A 22,491-nucleotide genomic window follows, 5' to 3' on the forward strand; every position below is an offset into this window, starting at 1 on the left:
GTTTTAATACATAGAAGACCTTGAAAGTAATAGGGGACATTTTCCACTTTTAGCTTAATTCCATGCCCTAAGCTCAAAGTCATCTTTTTATGAGTTTAGTCTCTGATGTTCCTGATTAATTTTTGTGACCTCGAGTAAATCTCTTAATTCTTTGAGCTTCAGGTTTCTCATATGCAAAATGAGGATAATAAATGCCTACCCCTAACCACAGGCATGTTGTAAGAGTAGCAGGGAGAATTTTTATAAAGGATTAGGCATGTGGTTTGTGAATTTATGGTAGCAGTCTTTTGTATTCAGTTTTTTTAGTTCACTAGTATTCTTCTGATAAAAATTAAGAACATTGGTTTCTTAGTTGCTGTGGTTTGAGTGTGAAGTGTCCACCATAGGCTGTGTGTTTGAACACTTGCACCAGGTTTTGCTATTGGAACCTTGTGAAACCTTTAGGAAATAGAGCCTTATTGGAGGAAGTGGCCTCGAGGACTTCTGTCTGACTCTACTAACACTTGTCTACCTTCTGCTTCTTGTCTGCCAAGATGTGAGGTTAAGAGATATTCCTGCAGCGGTGCAGCTGCCTGTCACCATGCTTTCCCCTCCATGATGGGCTGTAGTCCCTCAAATCACAAGCCAAAGTAAAACCTTTGTCACTGAAGTTGGTTCTTTTCATGTCACAAGAAAAGTTACCAGTGTGGTAGTTACCTGTGCAAATAACTACACTGAGATACTGTAGCAGTATGCAACAGTGTTTGCTGCAAGGCAAAGAATACTGATGGTATAGACCTATGATCCAAGCTACTTGGCAGCCTAGGTTACAGAGTGATTTCCAATCTACTTAGTGAAGTCTTGTTTGAAAATAGAAAGTAAATAAGCTGATTGATAATCTCCATGGTGCAGCACTACTTCAAGTTAGCTGTCCAATCAAATGGCAGAGATTGGTGAAATGGATTTAACAATATGATGCAAATGTATAGTGTATACAAGAGACTAACTTGAGATTCGAAGTCATAAATAGATTCAAAGTTAAAGAATAGAAATAATAGTTCATGCAAATATTAACTAAAGGAGAGTAGGATGATTTTGCAAATGTCAGACAAAATAGACTTTACATTAAAAAAAATTACAAGAGACAAAAGACATTGGATTAAAAACTAATATGACAAGATATAGTAATTAAAAACTTTCATGTAGCTAATAACAGATGACTAAAACTGCATGAAGCAAAAATCTAGAGACTTGATGGGAGAAGTAGCTTAGCAACAGGTGATGTGATGAAGACCAACTAGACAGCATAAGTAGGAACAGAGGCCACAAATGCATAGTCAGCCTGTGAATTCACAAGGAATGCTACCCAACAGCACAAAAATACACCTTCTTCTTAAGTCTTAATATAATGGATTAAATGATAGAAATCATACCACTCAGTGTAATTTCTTTAATTATAAAAAGTAAAGTCAGAAATTAGTAACAGAGGAAGAAAAACTAAAAATAGTCATGAATTTGTAGGAATTAAACATTGTATCAAATATATCAGTCAAATCACAAGGAAAAAGGAAGTATCTAGACGACAATAAAAGCAAGACAACACGACATGGATGCACTGAATGGAAATGGACTCTTCTGGAATCAGAAGCTCCCCATGTCACCAGTGCAGCTGGTGAGGAACTAGAACACTAGAAACCATACCAGAAGCCACCAAAGAAAGGAAATAGATAAGCACAGAGATAAATAAAATGAAAAAGGGGGGAAAACCCAGAAAAATCAACGAGACCAGAAAAAATTTCAGGTTATATTTATGTGTTTAGTAACATATACACACATGTATGTAACCACGACTAATAAAAAAAGAGGGTATGATTTTGAATTAGAACAAGGAGGAGTATATGAGAGGGTTTGGAGAAAGGTAGGAGGGGAAATGATATAATTATATTAATCTCAAAAAAGAAAATATTAAAATATATGTATAAACAAAATTGGCAAACTTTTACAAAGGTGACTAACAGCAAGAAAAGAAGACTCAAATGATAATAACCAAAAATGAAAACTGGTAAATTCATGCCAATTCTACCTAATTAAAAATGTTGTTTTCAAAGTAACCTACTTGAAATGGGCAGGATCCTAGAAGTACAAAACCTAGACTGAATCATGAAAAAATGGAAACTTGAATCAGTTTATACTTGATGAGATTGAATCAGAAATAACAAAAATCCCCAATGAAGAAGCACTCTGGAATAATACTTTCACTGTAGTAGTCCACCAGGCATTTAAAGGAAAACTCACTGATCTCCCTCCCCCCTCCCCCCTCCCCCCAACTCCAGGAGACACATCTTAACTCATTCTATAGTGGCTTTACCATGATTCCAAGACAAATGAAGACTCAACAAGAAAACCACAGAGCAGTCTCACTTTGGTGCACTGTTACTGCCTGTGGTGGTTTGGATGAGAATGGCCCCCATAGGCTCATATGTTTAAATGTTTGTTCCCTAGTTTGGTGGACCTGTTTCGGACTTGTTGAAACAGGAGTGTCACTGGAGTGGGCCTTGCGGTTTCAAAAGCCCACACCAAGCCCAGTCTCACTCTCTACTAAAAATATGAACTCTCAGTTACTTTTCCAGCACCATGCTTGCCACATCTCTTGCCACGATGATCATGGGCTAATCCTCTGAAATTGTAAGCAAGTTTTCATTCAAGTGTTAGGTGCAGGTTTCTTGCTAGTCTAGTCCCACAGCTGCATCAGCCCCCAATAACACACAGAGACACTATTAGATATAAGGCTGTTGGCCAGTTACTAGCGTTTCTTATTGGCCAGCTCTGTCTTAAATATTAACCCATTCCTATTAATCTAAGTGTTTCCATGTGGCCTTATCTTACTAGAGAGAGGGTTCAGACCTCTTCTCTCAAGACTCTACATCTTGAATCTCCTTACTACATCTCCCAGAATCCTCCTTGTCTCCTTGCCCTGCCTGTCTTGCTTTCCTGTTGGCCAACAGGGCTTTATTCATTGACCAGTGAAAGAAACATATTTACAGAATGACATCTCCCATCATTGAAGTACTTTCTTTTATAAGTCATTTGGTCATGGTGTTTTATCACAGTAATAGAATAGTAACTAAGCATTACTAGAGTCTGAAGTGTCCTGCCCCAGGATGTCATAAAGTCTAGGCTTGTAATGGCAGTGTTTTTTAGTGAGGTCTATAAATTTTAGGAGGTGATATGTAGGTCACTAGTGGGTTATACCGTGTCTTTTTTTTCCCCCCTCTGCTTTCTGGTTTCCATAAGGTGAATATCTTCTATCACGTGCTATTGCCTCATCATGGAAACATAGCTAAGAACTGTGGTCTAAGCTGAGTCCTTCCAACTTTCAGTTGTTATTACCAAAACTTAATCATGGCATTATGACAGATATTATAAGCATCAATTCAAAAGTCCCCAGGCAAAATAAAATGATAGCAAATTGAATTTAGTGGGATATAAAAAGCATGAGATGGGGTAGAGCAATGGCTCAGTGGTTAGGAACTACTCTTGCAAAGGACCCAGCATCCACATCAAGTGGCTCACAACTGTCTGAAACTCCAACTCCAGGGGATCTGACGCTCTCTTCTGGCCTCTGTAGATAATCCCCACTCCCACAGCATACATTTACACAGACAATAGAGGATTAAACATTAAAGTCCAATGGGATTCATTCCTGGAATGTAAGAATAATTCAACACTTGTACCACATGAACAAAGTTTATGAAAGAAAAATCTGTGAGACCATTGGAACTGAAGTTATTAAAAGCAGTTGATAAAGTTCAATATTCACAATAAACCACTAGGTATAGGAAGGCTGCCTCAGAAGAAAACAGCCACTTGTAAAAATCCCACAATGAACAGCACACTTAGCTGTGAAAGTATGAAATGGTTCTTAGTTTTGTTTTGTTTTCTTTGCTCTGAGTCTGGCAGTGTGTGAGGCTGGCCTTGAACTCAGGATCTCCCTGCCTGAGCCTTAACGTATGCTGGCATTACAGATCTGCACCAACACACCCAGCCTAACTAAACCTGGCTCTTGAAAGTGTTGCTGTTTGTCTGCTTTTGTCAGTACTGAAAGTTGGAGCCAGGACAGTTATGTAAGAAAAGGGACATAAAATGCACACAAATTAAAAAGAGATAAAAGTAACTCTATTAATAGCTGTTATGACCTTATATGTCAAAAATTCCCAAGACTCCATCAGTAGCAGGGAGCAAGTCCATACATAAACATGAGTTACATTTCTGTCCACTAAAAATTGTACTCTGAAAAGGAAATTAAATAATTTGTTTATATTAATTTGGTAAAGAATGGAAACTTAGAATTAACTGAAGATAAAAGATTCACAGTGGGGGCTGGAGAGATGGCTCAGAGGTTAAGAGCACTGGCTGTTCTTACAGAGGTCCTGAGTTCAATTCCCAGCAACCACATGGTGACTTACAACCATCTGTAATGAGATCTGGTGCCCTCTTCTGGTATGCAAACATACATGCTGACAGAACACTATACATGATAAATAAATCTTAAAAAAAAAAAAAAGATTCACAGTGAAAATTGTGAGCCATTGCTGGATTTAAAAGTATTAGAAGGCACCAGGAGTTGGTGGTGCACGCCTTTAATCCCAGCACCCGAGCACTCTGGAGGACTCTGGAGGCAGAGGCAGGCGGATCACTGTAAGTTCCAGGCCAGCCTGTTCTACCGAACTAGTTCCAAGACAGGCTCCAAAGCAATACAGAAAAACCCTGTCTTGAAAAAACAAACAAACAACAACAACAAAAAAGTAATAGAAGGCATTAGATAAACAAAAAAATACCTCATGTTCATGGATTGAAAGATTTAATATTAAGATATCAGTGCTACTGAGGTTATCTACAAATTCAATTCAGTCCAATTTGGCTGTTCAGGGACTTCTGTGCAGACATTGACGAAGTCTAAAACTCACGTAAAATCTCAAATGATCCCAGATAACCAAAGGAGTCTTGAAAAAGAACTAAAAAGGAGAAATGGCATTTCTTAATTTCAAAATGATGGCAAAGCTAATAAGAATATTGTGACATTAGCACAAAGATGTGTGTATGGGCCAGTGCTATAAAACATTAGGAACAGGATCATCCTATGATCCTAAAACTATTTCTGATTCTATGCCCTAAAGAATTGAAAGTTCAGTCTGTGTATAGTAGTATTATTTATGATAGCTAAAACATAGGAGAGTCAGAAAAGCCTACAGAGGTAAGACTGAATAAACAAAGTATATTAATATGCATGTAGTGGAACATTAGTAGTATTTTTTTTTTTTTTTTTTTTTTTTTTTTTTGATACAATGCTGTTTCTTATCGGCTAGCTCTGCCTTTAATTATTAACCCATTTCTGCTGATCTATGTATTTTCACATGGCCTTCTCTTACCTGGGAGGCCATTAGTAGTATTTTTAAGGACAGGAATTCTGAGGTCTTCTGTATCTGGAACCCATGAAAATACAGCTAAGTGAAACAAGCTAGTTACAAAATGATAAAAGCTGTATATTTCCATTTATATGAGGTACTTAAAGCAATTCAATTAGTCAGAAGGAGTGTTAGTTCATGAGGTTAAGGGGAAGAGAGATTGAATGCTGTTTAATAGCTTAACTTGCAGGTTGTATAGTATTATCAAAATAGGGATTAACTCTTTATATAGATGACAGATATTTTATAGTGAAAAACAGATAACTCTTGGTAATTGGGTTTCTCTTCAAGTTCTTTGCCTGCTGTGTTTTGTTGTTGTCACTTGCTTTGCTTTGTTTTGTTTTAAAGTAATAAGGATCAAATTTAGAGCCTTGCATTTGTTAGATGCTATAACCATGCTATTGTCAGAAATGTAGAGGAATGTGCTTTGTATTTTTATGATATCAGAATTTATTGAATAGCAATAAATTCACAGCATAGAACAGCAATTTGGCAGATATTTTTGTTTTTCTTTAGTATCCCTGGCCAAGGCCATAGAGGAGTAAAAAGTGACCTGGAATTTGTTTATTGGAGCCATGGAGGAGCCTTTTCAAAGATGACATTTGGGCCAGAGAAAGAACAGATTTGATTGCTAAGACAGTGACTGCTTTTGAATCTGTGAATTAAAGGCATCAGGGGTTTCTGTGGGAGAAGTGCTACCGTCTGTGCAGTTGGCCACATCAGATCATATCACATTAGTTAGAACTGAAGTCTCATTGCTAATGCTGAAGTTATGCATTCAGTTGACATCCAGTAAACAGTCAGAACAAAGGATGACTGCACAAGCACCTGCCCTGAGAAAGAGGAAGTTGATGATTAAACCAGGAAGTGTCAGCCAGGGATCCTGAAAGGAGATGGGTTGACGATCTTTGAGGCTCTTTCTTCTAAGGTAAACCTCATTTTCAAGAAAGGCAAAACATTCCCAAGTGGGGTTTTGGGCACCGTCAACGTTTATAGTGAAATTTGATGGAAAAGACTTGTGTATTATGAGGTCAGAACTTTAACTGTTTCTATCCAGAATAATTTTTGCTGGGCTAGTTTCTTGCTGAAAATGTCTCGAAGTCAGTAGTGAAGGTAGCTTGGGAACAACTGAAAAACATGATTTTCAAACATGAAGTAACCCTGTTCTAGTCTTTTTACGGCAGGTTTTCCTATTTCAAGCAGTAACATTCAGCATTCTTGTGTTTAGTGTCTCGTTGTTCCTTCTTTATTAAAAAAAGTATTTTCTGGCTGGGGATGTAGCTCGGCGGGAGAGTGCTTATCTAACATTCTCAAGGCCTTAGGTTTGATCCTGCCACTGAGAGAAGGGGGTGTTTTCTACTGCTGGTTGCATGCATTCCTAAATTGGATCAGAATAGAAAGAATCAAAATCTTTTTACTGGAGTTCCTTATTCAAGCGCTTACTAGTCCTTTAAAAGTCCCACTATTTTAAGAGTACAATGTTTGGAGAGTACAAGGTTTGGAGGGCTGGAGAGGTGGCTCCATGGTTAAGAGTTCTTGCTCTTCTTCCCAAGCCTCAAGTTTGGTTCTAAGCACTCATGTTGCATGATTCACAACTGCTTGTAACCCCAGCTCCAGGGGATCTCACAGGGCACTGACATGCATGTCACACACACACACACACACACACACACACACACACACACACGAAAGTAGAAGACAGTTTGGGAAAAAAGTGAAATAGCTGGTTGTTGGAATCCTTTGGAAGTATTTACTTTTCCTTAGCAGTGGGTGAGTAGAGCTGGGGATCATCAGCTCAGTGGGAGAGGGTTGCTAAGTATGCAAGGTGCTACCATTAGAGTCCCAGCACCACAGGAATAAAATGTGAGTTAAATAAAGTGGCTCTAGTAGGTTTCCTCTAATGCAGAAGAAGCACACCAACACATTTCCCCACCTGCAGGCCAATGGCGTGCCTTTTAAGTGAGTGTGTGTGCGAAGTTTGTCAGTGAAAATCCGAGTTGTATGCTTGGCTGCCAGAGTAAAGCAGTTTGTGCACAGGCCCTCTGTTTAACTGCAGTCAACAATAATCTGCCAGCTTAGTGAGTGAATAGTCCATTGTTTGGAATGACCCAAACTCATTTAAAATTCAGTTTCCTGGTGAAACTGTGGTTGTTTATTATTGCAGATGATGCTGAATAAACAAGGAAAGTGGGAGAAGAATCAACATTCTTTTTGGCATCTAAGAAAGGACTCTGGTTATAGGTTCACCAGGCGAGAGGAGCATTCTGAAAAGTAGTGTGCATTTTGCTTCTCTCCTGTTGGTGTTTTAGATAAATTTAGAGTAAATGAAAGAAAGATGGACTTTGGGAAAATGCTATCCTATCCTCTCACTTTATGCTTTTGATATCTCTAATTAAAATGGCACATATTAAAACCAAACATTTATGTGTTTGGTATATACATGCAAATTAGATTTCTTAGAATACTAGGTTGTATTTTACTTATGAGAGACTGGGCTACTTAAAAATGTTTATAGCTGATCTCTAATTAATAGTGTTGCAGAAATAGGGGTTTCAAAATGTTTATAGCTAATCTCTATAATGTTCAAAAATATCGTTTTCTTTAAAGATGAAAAGTAGTATTTAGTTACCTGTTTTTGTTGATAAGTCATTTACTAGAGCTCACTTGAGAAATATTTCTGGGTTAATTATATTACTGACTCATTTTCTGGAATAGTAAAACATAAACTTAGTAAGACTCAGTAACTTACCCAGTTAATCTTGAGAGTAGCTACTAGTCATGTTTCTCATTACATTAAAACTGTGGTGTGGTTGCACACTTCCTGTAATCCAGTTCTTGGGAGAACGAGGCAGGAGCTTCGTACTGGGCTAGCCTGGGCTACATATACATCCCTACCTCAAGCAAATAAACAAAAGCTAGTTTGAAAATTTGTACCTGTGTATATATGCATGTGACATATGTGTGAGTGTATGTACATGTGAGTATGCTTTGTACTCATGGATGTGCAAATGTGGAAATAGAGATCAAAACCACGAGTCTTCTTCCTCTGTCACTTTTCACACTATTATTATATTATTGAGACCATGTTTGTCACTGAACTTGGAGCTAAAATGTCTAACCAGTAAGACCCTAAGATCGCCTATCTGCTTCCAGTGAAGGGGTTACAGGTATGTATCCCCAGGCCTAGCTTTTGACCCCTCTCAGGTTCCCATGCATGTATGGAAAGCACATTTTCTGATGTTTAAGTCAGTCTTGGTGTCCTGAATTGATTATGTAGTACAAAAATGAACATGCATATTTTGTAAACATAGGCAAATGTGCATACTGTCTTAAATCTAAGTATGATCAATAAGATTATTTTCATCTATAAAGTAATAAATTCTAGCCATAGGAAACCATACACAAATGTATACTATGGCTAAAAACAACAAAAATATTAGTGGAGAACTAGCAGCAGAAACAGAAGCATTTGAAGGTATGTGAAATACTTCTGTGTGATGTTTGATTATTCCCCCCCACACCCCATTCATATTATTTCTATTAAAAAAAATGAATCCTGTCAGGTGGTAGTGGCACATGCCTTTAATCCCAGCACTTGGGAGGCAGGGACAGACAGATCTATGTGAGTTTGAGGTCATCCTGGTCTACAGAGTGAGTTCTAGGACAGCCAGGGATACATAGAGAAACCTTGTCTTGGTAAAAAAAAACAAACAAATAAAAAGTTGAATCCTAAATGTATCTAAGTATAATTAAGCTAGGGCAAGCTGTATAACATGGAGTTTCTTTAGTTAGTACAAATTATTGAGGGTGATGGAAGTATGACTAAACCATTTTATAGTTATAAACACTAAGTTATGGAATTGACTCACTGGGCAGTGGTGACACCCGCCTTTATTCCCAGCATTAGGGAGGCAGAGGCAGGTGGATCTCTGTGAGTCCCAGGTCAGCCTAGTCTACAGAGCTAGTTCTAGGACAGGCTCCAAAGAATACAGAGAAATCCTGTCTCAAAAAACAAAAACAAAACCCAAAACTCCCCCACCCCGCAAAAAGAAAATGGAAGTAATAAAAATAAAAACATGGGTTGTGGAGAATATATTTTCAAAGAATTTCTGACAAAGGGCAGATAGTCAGAATAAGTACAGAAAATGAAGAGAAAGAAAACTGGGCAAAAAGACTTCAAACAGATGCTTCAACAAAGAGGATACATCACAGAGAAGATGTGCTGCACTGTGATGGTAGAGAAATGCAAATTCAAACCATAGTGAGAGCATTACATGCCTTTGCAGATGAAACAGGTTTTACAGTTTCAAGTTCTGAGAGGCATTTGGAAAAACAGGGTCTTCAGAAGATGATTAAGAATACAAAATGTATGGCTATTTTGAAAAATTAAGTTACAAAATTATCATATAAAGAAAAAATTAGAGATCCAAGGCCAAGAGAAGTAAAACCATGTCAAAATAAAACCTTATATGAAAGTCAGTACCCCAAATAACACAAAAACTGAAGGTATCCTTCAGTGATGAAGAAACTATAGTACAAAGTAAGGCCCTTAACCATATCACTCCATTTGTACTATGTTCTGGGAAATCCACAGGTTAAAAATTGATGTTAGTTTTCCTGGGGAGGATGGGATGTTGAATTCCAACATGAGGAAGCCATCAGACAAATCCTAATTGTGGGATATTCTGCAGTTTCCCAAAATATGTTTAGTCTTGACCTGTGGTGGGGGAGGCAGGTCTAAAAAGCTAGAGCAGTTGAGGGAATTTCAGTCTAGGTTGTCCACATTCGCTAATATTGGGGGCTGTTTTTTCCTGATTTTTTAATATGGTAATAGCATATGGTATTAGAGCCTTTGTTTCTAGAATATGATGGATAGTAAGAAAGTAAATGTTTCCGTGTCTGAAACTTACTGCAAGTATATACACAAGTGAGAAGGGAAAGAGCAAGCTCATGATTGTCTTTAGGCATCATGCCTGTAGTTAGATGTGTAAATGTACCTATGTACAGACACATATATATTCATCTACATGCATATATACACATATATTCTTGAGACAGTCTCAATTTGTAGTCTAGCTGGCCCTTAAACTCATGGCCTTTTTGTGCCTCAATGTCCCAAGTGTTTGATCACAGGCATGAGCCACCATACCAGATTGTTTCAACTTTGTGCAGACTTGACACTTTTTATGATAGAAGGGCTCAGGTGGTAATAATAATATTTCTTTAAGATGGTCTTGTGACGTCCAGGGCCTTCTTTCCAGACCTCTGGCTACCAGGGGTCAGCATCTAAGAATACCTTTTTCTTGTGAGCAGAGTAACTCAGGTCTACAGTGAACACTGAGAGAGAATGCATTTCTTGGAAATGCTCTCTATGGAAGGATGCTTTGAAGCTTTGCTTACTGCATCACACGATGCTCTTTTGGGGAAAGATAACTGGGTTTCAGTAACAAGGTTGGGCATATTGCTTCTAAGAAACTGGACTTGGCATGTCACCAGCAGCAAGCTGCTAATTGTTGGAGCTCTCACCTGTGGCCCATCTCCAGCTGCTCTGTTCCAGCTGTGCTCCTGGTACTGGCTTCTCCCTGTATCTCTGCCTCATCCTGATCTCATCCTGAGTCCTCCAACTGGTGCTTTTTTTTTTTTTTTTTTTTTGGTGGGGGCGCTATATTTATTTTGTGAGAGACTATGCCCTGTGGTAATCTATCTGGAGTAAAAAAAAAAAAAAAAAACCAGTTTAAAATAATTTTGTGCTGGGGTAAAGTTTAGTGGCTTCACATGCACAAGAAAACAGATAGAAAAAGTAATGATTTTTAGGTCATAACCTAATGACCTAGTTCCACATTATAGTTGGGTAAATGCTTGTGAGGTGTTTATCCTCTAGTCAAGTTGTAAGAGAATGTCTCTGAAAGTTAAGGCCGACACAAGAGGATTGGGAATTGAAGGCCAAGACTGCACTATCAGTGCTGAGTCCTTGCATGGGCTTCCAGGACTTAGGCCTGAGTGAGGTGGCAAGGGAATGAAGAACAGACAGACACAGATGGACAAACAGAAAGAAAGCTGGGGTTATGTGGTCTAGCCTCTCTGCTGGAGAAGTCACAGCACCCTGGGAGCTCAGTGTGTTTAGTATATAGAGTTGAACAAGGAGTCAGGGTTCGGGAAATACAGCTGGATCAAGGAGACAAGACTCAGTTAACTCTGTAAGAGCAGTTTCTACAGGAGAGCAGTCTGTAGGCCATGAACATGCAGGGGGAGAAAGACAAGGCTGACCTCTCCAGTGCCAGCATCCACACTTGGACCAGAGGATGAAGCCTTTTCATGCTTCATCCTCACCCCAGGAGAAGGCCCTGCCATTCCTCCATGGGCCCGAGGCCATGCCTATGCGCTCAGGATGTCACTCCATATACCAGAGCAAACATACACACTCACCCTCTCCCTCCACCCCTCTGTTTCTGTGAATATTCCCCCCCCCAAACAGCACTTTAAATATAATTAACACAGAAGGTTCCTATTTCCAGAATAGCAGTAATATAAGCTATCTCAGTAAAACTCCTTACTTACCTGAAGCAAGTTTGCCAAGGCCAGCTATGGTGATCACTGTTGGCAGCAGTTGGAATAGACATTTTCTTTTAAGAGTTTTCTTTTTCAATTAAGCAGTTGCCTTGGATTTAGCACTGCTGAAAAAATTACCTCATAGCAAAGAAAATCCTAAAGGAAAATTACTAGTTGTTTTAAATTCCTTTACTCTTCCAAATGGTATTCTTTCTGTTAAGTGATACTTTGTAACGAAATGCTTATTTACATGTTGATACATGTTGTGTAGTTACTTTGTGCTTGCTACCTTCCAAGGCTAAATTCTCACCCAGTTCCTGTTTGTGATTGTGGTATTCCATTATGGAAAATTTGTTGTATGGCAATACAGTCTTCATAGCTGAGTTAATTGCACTGTAATATGCTGGTATGGATTTGTAAGCATAGACATTTTTGAGACATTATCTCTTATGTTTCATTAGGAGTATCTTTTGATGTGTTAAATTTATTTTGACTTTTAAGAACTATTTAATTTTTCTGTAACTGATTCTCTGTGGCTGATCTTGAAGTTATGTGTGCCGGGGTATACCTGTGATCTCTACATTTAGGACATTGAGACAGGGGGATTGCCATGAGTTTAAAGCCAACCTGGACAATATGCCAGATTCTAGACCAGCCAAGACTACTACATAGCAAAACTTGTTTCAAAACAGCAAAACAAACAAAAGATCTGGAAAGCAGCCAGCCAGCCTGTCTGTCTGTCTGTCTGTCTGTCTATCTATCTATCTATCCATCCATCCATCCATCCATCCATCCATCCATCCATCCATCTATCTATCTATCTTGGTTTCTCAAGACAAGGTTTCTAAGTGTAGCTTTGGCTGTCCTGGCCTCAAACTCAGGTCCACCTGCTTCTGCCTCCCGAATGCTGGGATTAAAGGTATGCAACACCATCACCCAGCATAAACTAAGTTTTAATTTATATTTATACGCTAGCCTGTGACCTTTTACCTTGAGGGGTGTACTAAAACAAATTGCTGATGGAGGTTTGGATATAAATAGGAGTATGTAACATAAGATTGCATTTCCTTTGCCCAACATAGAACAGTTCCTGGAAATAGGGTCTGTCTTTCTTTGCTCACCTCTCGAGAATTGCCCTCTTTCTGTATGTATGTATTTTAAATGTGTTTTTTTGTTGCTATCCTCATTCATTTCTTAATATAGATAGAGTTGATCACATGAACCCTGTACAAGGTTTCTGTTTATACTGCCTCACAGATCACTCAGAACAATTTCCCACAGAGACCTGTTTGTTCTGCACTTGGTCCGCCCTAAGAAAACCAGTTTCCAAATTACACAGGGCTTTATGAATCAAGATGAACTGGTCAGAAATTGTATAGACAGACAAACAAGAAACCAGATAACGCTTCCTGGTTGGCAAGCAGTATGTGTTAATGTACTACAATTTCAGGTAATGAAATTTCCTGCATTCTAAGAATACTACTCTAGTTAGAAAGCTTGTTTCATATGGTAACTTTGGTTCAAAGTCATTAACGATTCTTACAATTATTAAATAGCACAAATACAAGTAGTGAGATACTTCAAGCAACGGATAATATAAGACAGTTGATGAATTATGAATTTGAAGCCTATGTTTCTTAGCCATCCCTGCATGTGGTAACTAAACTCCAGGGTGCATAGGAATAGTGGTTTGGTGTGTGAGCTTGGAGCTCCTTTTCTATAGTGACAGTGAACACAGAGCCATGTTGAGCTTGCTTTGCCTGGGACTGTCCATTGCTATGTCAGAAAGGAAGGAATAGGCCCATACATAATTCATAAGTAACAGTATACTCTTCGTGAGAGTTTAGCTGAGATGTAGGTATTCGATTCGAAGCATGCTTTGTGGATGTTGGAAATGCCCTTGAAATATATTATCTTCCAATAAAGTTTTGTCAGATTATTTCACTCTTATCAGCTTTTACAGCTAGCAGGGCCTTTCCAGTTGTTTACTTCAGCTGACCTAGTCCAAACACTATTTTATTTTAAATAGCTGTCCTAAGAATCTGCATCTTGTGTAATGTGTTTTTTCCCCTTTGGAGAAATAAAAAGAGAAAAAGAAAATGGCCAACATCCTTTCCAACAATGGGCATAGACCAGCCTTCCTCTTTCATCAAAAGAAATGGGAGGATTCCCAGAACTTAAATCCTGTAGCATATGAGCCCGAAACTAATACCAAGGACCTCAGGCACATTTAAACTCTTACTTGTTTATACAAACACATTTGAGAATAAAATCTTAAATGTTTTCTTTCCCCTAAAGTCCTTTTTTCACCAGATGTGCATGTTTACATCATGTGTACATTCATGTTGTATTCTCATAAAACCAAGAGAGCTGGAGGAGTTTTGTTTGTTTAAGGCTGGGCCTCTAAGGAACCTTTGTAAAACATTTTCCTTACATAGGAGCCCAAAAAAGAAACAAAATGCCCTTTGGCTTCCTGCTTGCTTCTCTATGGCCCATCTTAACTTTCAGTTACTGCTATCCCAAATAAACGCTGATAATTCTGATTTTTCAGTTTAATTCAGAGTCATTTGTAAAATTTGAATTGTTGAAGCAATCTTATGTTTCTCTTATTAGACTTTTATATAGGTTTAGTTACAAACAGTAAAACCCATGTGTCTTAATTATCCAATATTCATATTGATCTAATATATCAGTGTCAATGAGTTTCTCTCAGAGTTTCTCAGAGTCACCTTGGAAATTCTTTTAACATGTTGACAGGTTAGAACTATTGCATTTTAAAGAACCAAACAGTTATGGACTTAAAGCACATGATATGTCATGGAATCTTACATAGACGAAAGTTAGGTTACCGCATTTAGCTTTGTAATTTGTAATTGTTTTTAGTTTTTTTGTGTGCATGTGTGGGTACTTGAAGATCAGAAGACAACTTGCAGGAGTTGGTTCTCCTTCCTCCATGTAGGTCCAGGGGATTGAACTCAGGTCCTCAGGCTTAGTGGCGAGAACCTTTACCTGCTGCGACGTTTGCCCACCCATGAACCTTTTTATGGGACTTTCCATATTGGTTGTTGAATGAGATTCTTAATTTATGTATTTTTATTTGCTTTAGAAAATCAATGCAAAACTTCATGATGGAGTATGTCAGCGCTGCAAAGAAGTCCTTGAGTGGCGTGTAAAATACAGCAAGTACAAACCACTGTCAAAAGCTAAGAAGTGGTAAGGCAAGGCAAGCTTCTTAAATTCCTTCCCAGTGATTTGTGTGTCACAGTGTCTTAGTCCCTTTCCTGACTCTCAGAAAATAAAAAGAAATGCTCACCTCTAGTGTAGAATTTCATCTTGAATGCTGAGTCTTAGTTTATGAAAACATAGATTAATCATTCCTGACTCATGATTTTGTATAATCTTTATAGAAACTTTTTCTAAGAGAAGAAAAGACCTAGTTATTGTAAAATCTTATTTTCTACTGTTTAAGTGTATTTACTATAAATCGTGTTTATGATTTGTTTTTAGAGAGGGTGACCTAGACCAGCCTCCTGTGTGACCTAGAACAGCAGAGAGGCTAAATTAACCTGCCATGGTTCTACAGTCAGAAACAGTTCTATGGGTTGGTTGTGGAGGCCAAGGAAGCCTGGTCCAGGAACAGAAGGACACAGAGGAAAGCACCATTTCTCTCCTGAGTTCTGGGCCATATTTTATCAACTGAAAGTAACCCTGGAAACTGACAGTCCTGGTCAGATTCAACCTCTGGAGCATCATCTGTCACTTACTCACTGCTGTAAAGCTGGAGAGCTGGAAGCCCACAGGGAGTGTCGGACACACACCTGCAGGTGGTGATGCTTTAAAAGGCTAAAGGAAGACAACTTCATGTACAACCTTCAGGGCTGTGCTTGCTTCCCGACTCCTGATGTTCTAGTGAGATGTTCCCTAGCTAAAACATAGGCCACCTTGAGTATGGTCACTAAAGTCTCAGGAGGGTGAGTGAACCTGCCTGGCTCACAGACTGCAGGATCCAATATGTTAACATGGGTTCCTGATACAGAAAGAAGGTACACTGATGGCTTAGTTTGGGTTTCTACTGCCTTGAAGAGACACCATGACCTCAGCAACTCTTATAAAGGAAAACATTTAATTGGGTTGGCTCCCTTATAGTTCAGAGGTTCCGTCCATTAACACCATGGTGGAATACAGAGGCATGCAGGCAGACATGCTGCTGGAGAAGTAGCTGAAGGTCCTACATCTTGTAGGCACTAGGAAGTAGGTGAGTGTCACTGAGTGAAGCTTGAACAAAAGAGATCTCAAAGCCCACCCTCACAGTGACACACTCCTCTTAAAAAGCCATTCCTATTTCAACAAGGGCACCACTTCTAATGATGTCACTCCTTTGGGGCACCATTTTCTTTCAAACCTCCACAAATATTCAAGTGAAGACAACTCTGGAGGACACTGAACATTTGTGCCATATGGGCTCAGTGTCATTATAAACCACAGGAAAGATGAGTCCAGGATGGAGTCAGCTCCCACCCTTGTACACAGTCCTGGAAGTCTCTGAGTGATATGGCTAACTGAGATCTCAAGAGGAAACTAATCAATAAGATCCTCAAATACAACCAAAAGGGACATCCCAGCAGATGATCAAACCCCAAGGAAAAAATGTAGGAAACATGAGAAACCTGTATAGCCCAACTCTTCAGAGATACCAGAGTGGGTGCAATGCCAGATCTAAAGTTTACTATGAAAAATGAACAGCTTGTCGGGAGGTGGTGGCACATGCCTTTAATCTCTCACAGTTGCCCAGTTTCAAACAGTACTTGTCCTCTTAAAGTGCACTTGGTCACTGCTCTCCAAGTGATCTAGAATGTTGAAAAAGGGATTCTGCTGCACCACTGACCCATCTGCTAGAGATTTGGTTTGAGGCTAGTGAGGGCTGTTGGCTGTTCCGGGAATTAGGTCACATAGGCAGTTTCTGGCCCACCATCTTGCTTGGACATGCCTTTTTTCTTAATGGGAGGAAATCTTAGGAGTTTGTGATAGCCATCTAACTACAGTAGGGGTTATCCCATGGTGTTAATTTTCAGTGAAAACTATTTTAACCTTTTTACACTCAACACTACAGATTTGGAGCATTTTGTTTACTTACAAATATTTAATAGCCATGGGCTTGGTAGCACGTGCCTTTAATTTTAGCACTCACTGGGAAGGCAAGTGGATATCTATGACTTCAAGGCCAACCTGATCTTTATAGCAAGTTCCCAGACAGTTAGGGCTAACCCATCTCAAAGGGGGTGGGGGTTAATTGCTGTGGGTATTTTAATTTTGGTTATTTATTTTGCATGGGTAGGCATTTCTTGATAGTGTTAAAAAGCTTCAAGAAATGGTCAACACTGAATTAGCTGTCTAGTTTTTTTTCTCTGTATTGTTTTCTCAGTATTTTCCCCCCCAATTGTGGGCATTGCAGAGCCTTCTTTAAGATAGTGTTATACATATCTTGATTATTTTTTCAGTGTTTTCTTCCTCCTCTCTAGCATCTTTCCTAAAGAAAATCCATTCAATGGCTGAAGGTGTAGAACAGGGATATAGCGTGTTCTTAGTATGCTGACATCCTGAATTCAATTCCCAGAATTATAAAACCAGCCAACCATGGCTTATAAACAAGCCTGTTGGATCTTATGCTAAGTCACCCAAATTGGCAGCAGGAAAATTAAGCTGTAGGAAAGGTGGTTAGGGCATTCATCTTTAGCTTTCCATGAATGAATAATTGTTTTCTAGGTAGCAATTAGAAACTAGCTGTGCAGTAAGTCATGTACTTGTAGTTAATAAGCCAAACAGAGGATATGTGGTTTCAGGGCATTTCTACAGTGTGGAAGGTTTTGCCACTGCTCCATTTTCCTCTGGAGCTTTCTCTCAAAGCAATTGGAAGTATACACAATGTTTTAGTAGACATTATTACAAATGAAGTCACTTATCAATATTTCTTCCATGTCCATTACTTGTATTCTAATCTAGGTAGTCTGCTGTGTCCTGTGCTTCTGTCTTTGTTATAAGGATGCCACTGTGTGAAAGATCACTAGCAGACTTAGCTAGAAGTGGTTATTCCTCATCTGTCTCATGTGATTCACTCTTCTAGCAAGCAAGATGAGACCTAAAGGGGACTCAAGACCTGCTGTCTATTACACTGAAGGTCATGGCACGACCTCAGAATGAAGGGAGTGGGATATTGTGTAAATACAAAATACAGATAAGTCATTATGATAGTTTGAATGTAATTGCCCCCCATAAGCTCATAGGGAATGTCACTGTTAGAGGTGTGGCTTTGTTGGAGTAGGTTTGGCCTTGTTGGAGGAAGTGTGGCACTGTAGGGTTGGGCTTTGAGGACTCATATATGTTCAAGCCAAACCCAATTGGACAGTTCACTTCCTGTTGCCTACTGATCAAGATGTAGAATTCTTAGCTCCTTCTCCAGAAACATGTCTGCCCACATGCTGCCATATTCTGCCATGATAATAATGAACTAACTCTGCAACTGTAAGCCACCCAATTAAATGTGTTCCTTTGTAAGAGTTGCTGTGGTCAGCAGGTGGGTACACCTTTAATCCCAGCACTCAGGAAGCAGAGACAGGGTCATCTCCGTGAGTTCAAGGCCAATCTGGTCTACAGAGCTAGTTCTAGGACAGCTAGGGTTACAGAGAAACCCTGTCTCAAAAAAAAAAAAAAAAAAAAAAAAAAGAAAGAAAGAAAGAAAAGAAAAGAATGAAAGAAAGAAAGAAAAAAAAATTGCCGTGGTCATGGTGTCTCTTCACAGCTATAGAAACCCTGACTAAGACAGTCATTGAGGGAAATCACCAAGAATAAGGAAGTCCAAAGCAAAGCATAGCTCCCAGGAGCCTGAGAAATACTAGTCAAAGCAAAGCTCTAGGAAGAAAAGAGAGGTAAAGCCTTTTTCATCTGCCCTTCTGGATCTTAGCTGGGATTCAGTATCTAAAGTGGAGCAAAACCCAAGCCTACAAATGCAATCGATACATATTTTATGTAGCATGGGAACCTTCATAAGGAAATGAAGGCCTGAAGAGATGATTAAGTCCAAGGTAGGCCTACACTTGTAAATCCTGCACTTGGGAAGCTGAAGCAGGAGGATCACAAGTTCAAGGCTAACCTAAAATATATAGGGAGTTGTAGGCCAGCTTGTAATACATAGTTGAGTCCTGTCTTAAGAAAGCAGGAAAGAAAGGGGAAGGGAAAGGATGAAGAGAAGATTAAACCCTAATGTTTTCACATCAGATGTGCTGAAATGTGGGAAGCCATGGGAGACTGTAATAGAACAAAGCAGAGCCCTAGTGAGTCATAAGCCCATGGGTGCAGGTGTTGTGTGGCTTATGTGTCCAGTTTCCCCTGTTTCTGTCCTTGGACATAGCATGCTGTTACTTTTTAGGTGTCAGTAGGGTTCCTCTCACATAAGGCCCTTCCAGTACCTGCTCTATCTTGGATTCTGGAAGCTTCAGGTGGTCCTTAATCCACAGTACCTTTTTGGTTAGAATGTTATAAATTCTTATAATCTAAAAATGTTAGTCATGGAGTCAACTGTCTAGTCTTAGAACACCATGAGTTTCTGATTATTGTGACATGTGGCACATGTGGCATTTTGGGATTTCAGTCTAGTTCATGACTGCAGTGCTGGAGGGATACATTTCACTGGTATCTGCTTTACTTCACTGTGTATTAACATATATTCCATATTGTAAGGGATTTGAATCTTTTGATGATGTTGACAGTAAAACTTAATTTAAAATGTTTAAAATAAAATACTTTATTCAAGCCAACCACCCAGAAAAATTACTCTTTGTTAAGGTTTATATTCCAAATATACATATGTTGGGCTGGAGAGATGGCTCAGCCTTTAAGAGCACTGGCTGCTCTTCCAGAGGACCTGGGTTCAATTCCTAGCACCACATGGCAGCTTGCAATTGTCTGTAACTCCTGTACTCTAGGGAATCTGATTCCCTCATATAGACATTCTTGGAGGAAAAACATCAATTCATATAAAATAAAACTAAATAAATTATTCAAATATACAGATGTTCTTCAACTTAGAACAGCTTATATCCTAATTACTCCATCATATAAATGAAAAGTACTTCAGCTTGAAAATACACTGAGTGTATCATCATATCATATTTTTACTTTATATACCTTAAAATGCTCTGCACCCCTAGCCTATAGTAGGGCAAAATTACCTAGCATAAACTAAATCATAATCGGTATTGGATATCTTAAGTAGTGAGTTGAATGCATCCAGCTCTCTCAGTGAGGTCCCAAGTCTGTGGCTGGTTGATTATTCTATGTCAGCTTCTTCTGCATGCGGTACTAGGACAAAGTTAAACATGGGCTAATGTGTTCTTACTGGTGACTGTTTAAGGGATGAAAAGAGAAATGTGGGTATTTGCTTTATAACTAAAGTGATGGCAGAAAAAGGTTGCTTGGTGGGTGGTGAGACATCTCAGGCTTTCATCTGGGTGCTATGACATTCTCATGAGCATGTGTACAGGTGTTCTCTCTTTCAATAAATAAATAAGCAAGCAAATAAATATTTTTAAGGGCTTTTTTTTTTTCCTTAATTTTAAAAGAACGCTTCTTGGTTACCTGAACCAAAGGCATTTCAGAACCTAAAAAAAGTAAAGCCTATTTGTCTTTTCGTAAATACTTGTATTTAAAAAGAAATGCACAGGGTGGTTTCTAAGCAGAGTATGTTAACTAGAAGTCCATGCAGCTCACAGCTCCAGACCATTTCAATAAACAAGATTGGTGACATTTGTGAAATTTAATGAAGCACCAAGCTTTTGTGGAGTGGAAGGAAAGGACCTGTGGAATGATTAATACTGACTGTGAGAGAACAGGAGAGCAGGGCTTTGGGATTAGTTGAATTTGCATTTGAATCTAAACTCCCTGTGCTTGCTTTGTCTTGAGTTAAACATATAATCCTCCTGACCCAGGGAATTAAAAAAAAAAGAAGGGCATTTAGTTTCTGTCCTTCTTGCATCTCAGGAAAGGGACAAAATTTAAAAGGTGTCCAAATTTGTTGACAATCTTGAGAGCAATTATTTTATAAGCTCTCTTACTCTTCATACTTAATTGCATTGAATAAATTTTGCTATTTCTTTCAAAGTTATTATTGCATCTTGTTCTCAGACATCTCTGTTGGTCCAGAGATAAAAATCCTGTGGTTTAACAAATAAAAGGGGGCTGGAGTGATGGCTCCATGATTAAGAGTCCTTATTGCTCTTACAGAGGACCTCAGTTCTATTCCCAGCACCCATGTGGTGGCTCATGTACCTATAATTACAGTTGTGCTGGGTTGTGACAGCCTCATGGGGGTTCTTTGGGCTCCTGCACCTACACGGTGGACAGCAATTCATCATGCCAGCTCACACATTTTACACATAAGGGAAAAGTGAAAAAGAATAAAGGATAAGGATAATTCTCTTAATTGTTTTAAGGAGTTCAGTAGGGAAAGTTGGATTATTTGATCTGTTATACTGTGGGAGAAGAGGATGAAGGGGAGGAAGGAGGCATCTATAATATGTCAGGAGAAGCCAAAACAAGTCATATTTGGAAGACATTGAGAGAGGGCTTGAGTTGCTGCCAAGAACTGCATGCCACCATATGTTGTGTTCCTATTAATGGAATCTGTGCCTTCTCTTTCTCTTTTGGTCATTTGAGACAGGCTTGCCTTGAGTCTCTGATCCCCTTGCCACTGCCCTAGGTGATGTCCCACTCCAGGAGCTCTTCCTTCCTAATCAGATTCTTAACTGTCCTCTTGATAGACTAATCCCTTTGTTTCTTCTGATCAGTCAGTTTGGGTTTTTCTGAAATAGGATCTCACTATATAGCTCAGGCTAGCTTGGAATTCCTTATATATCCCACATTGGTATAAAATACATGATCCTTCTCCCCAGCTTCAGTCAGTCATCATGCTTTTAAAAGGATATTGATGCAGAACACAGCTCTTTCTCAACAGGAATAAGAGTTAATTTTTTTCTGAGATGAATATGAGTGCCCGTGGCCAAGGTTGTAGAGTCAAGTTACCCTGAATGGCATGTTCCCCGATGGAAGTAAACATTAACTTTATAGTCACAGAACAGAAGAAAGAAATCAAGACACTTCCAAACACACTGGCAATGACAATGGATATACAGCTGCCCTGAAGTTAAGGTCTTTTCTATAGGTCTCATGCTAGCTGAACACACTCCTAGCCTTGTGGGACATTAGTGGCAATGATTGTTGACTAGGTGTTGTCAGTAATTTTAGCTCTGTCTGTTAACCCTCCAACTCTCCACAATCACCTAAGTTTTAATTAGTCACCAGTCTGGCCTGTGTTCTCTTCAGTGTGGGTGTGGCTTTTTCAGGGAAATCATTCATGCAGAAGTTCTGTATCCCTGAATTTCTTAATAATGCCCCAATTCTGAATGTGGTATGAGCCTGTCTCTCCAGGGAAGGCTGATGGAGGAAG

At 39.1% G+C, this 22,491-nt stretch overlaps 1 protein-coding gene across 1 annotated transcript in view; it reads left to right on the forward strand.

Moving 5' to 3' along the window:
* Positions 1–22,491, forward strand: part of CUNH9orf85 (chromosome unknown C9orf85 homolog) — a 55,612-nt gene that overhangs the window by 19,868 nt on the left and 13,253 nt on the right. Inside the window, exon 2 of the mRNA XM_051200165.1 lies at positions 15,100–15,206. Within this exon, the coding sequence (XP_051056122.1) occupies positions 15,100–15,206 (107 nt within the window). The remainder of the gene's footprint in view (positions 1–15,099; positions 15,207–22,491) is intronic.

The sequence above is a fragment of the Phodopus roborovskii genome, unplaced genomic scaffold (assembly GCF_943737965.1).
Source record: "Phodopus roborovskii unplaced genomic scaffold, PHOROB, whole genome shotgun sequence".
Taxonomy (NCBI): Eukaryota; Metazoa; Chordata; class Mammalia; order Rodentia; family Cricetidae; genus Phodopus; species Phodopus roborovskii.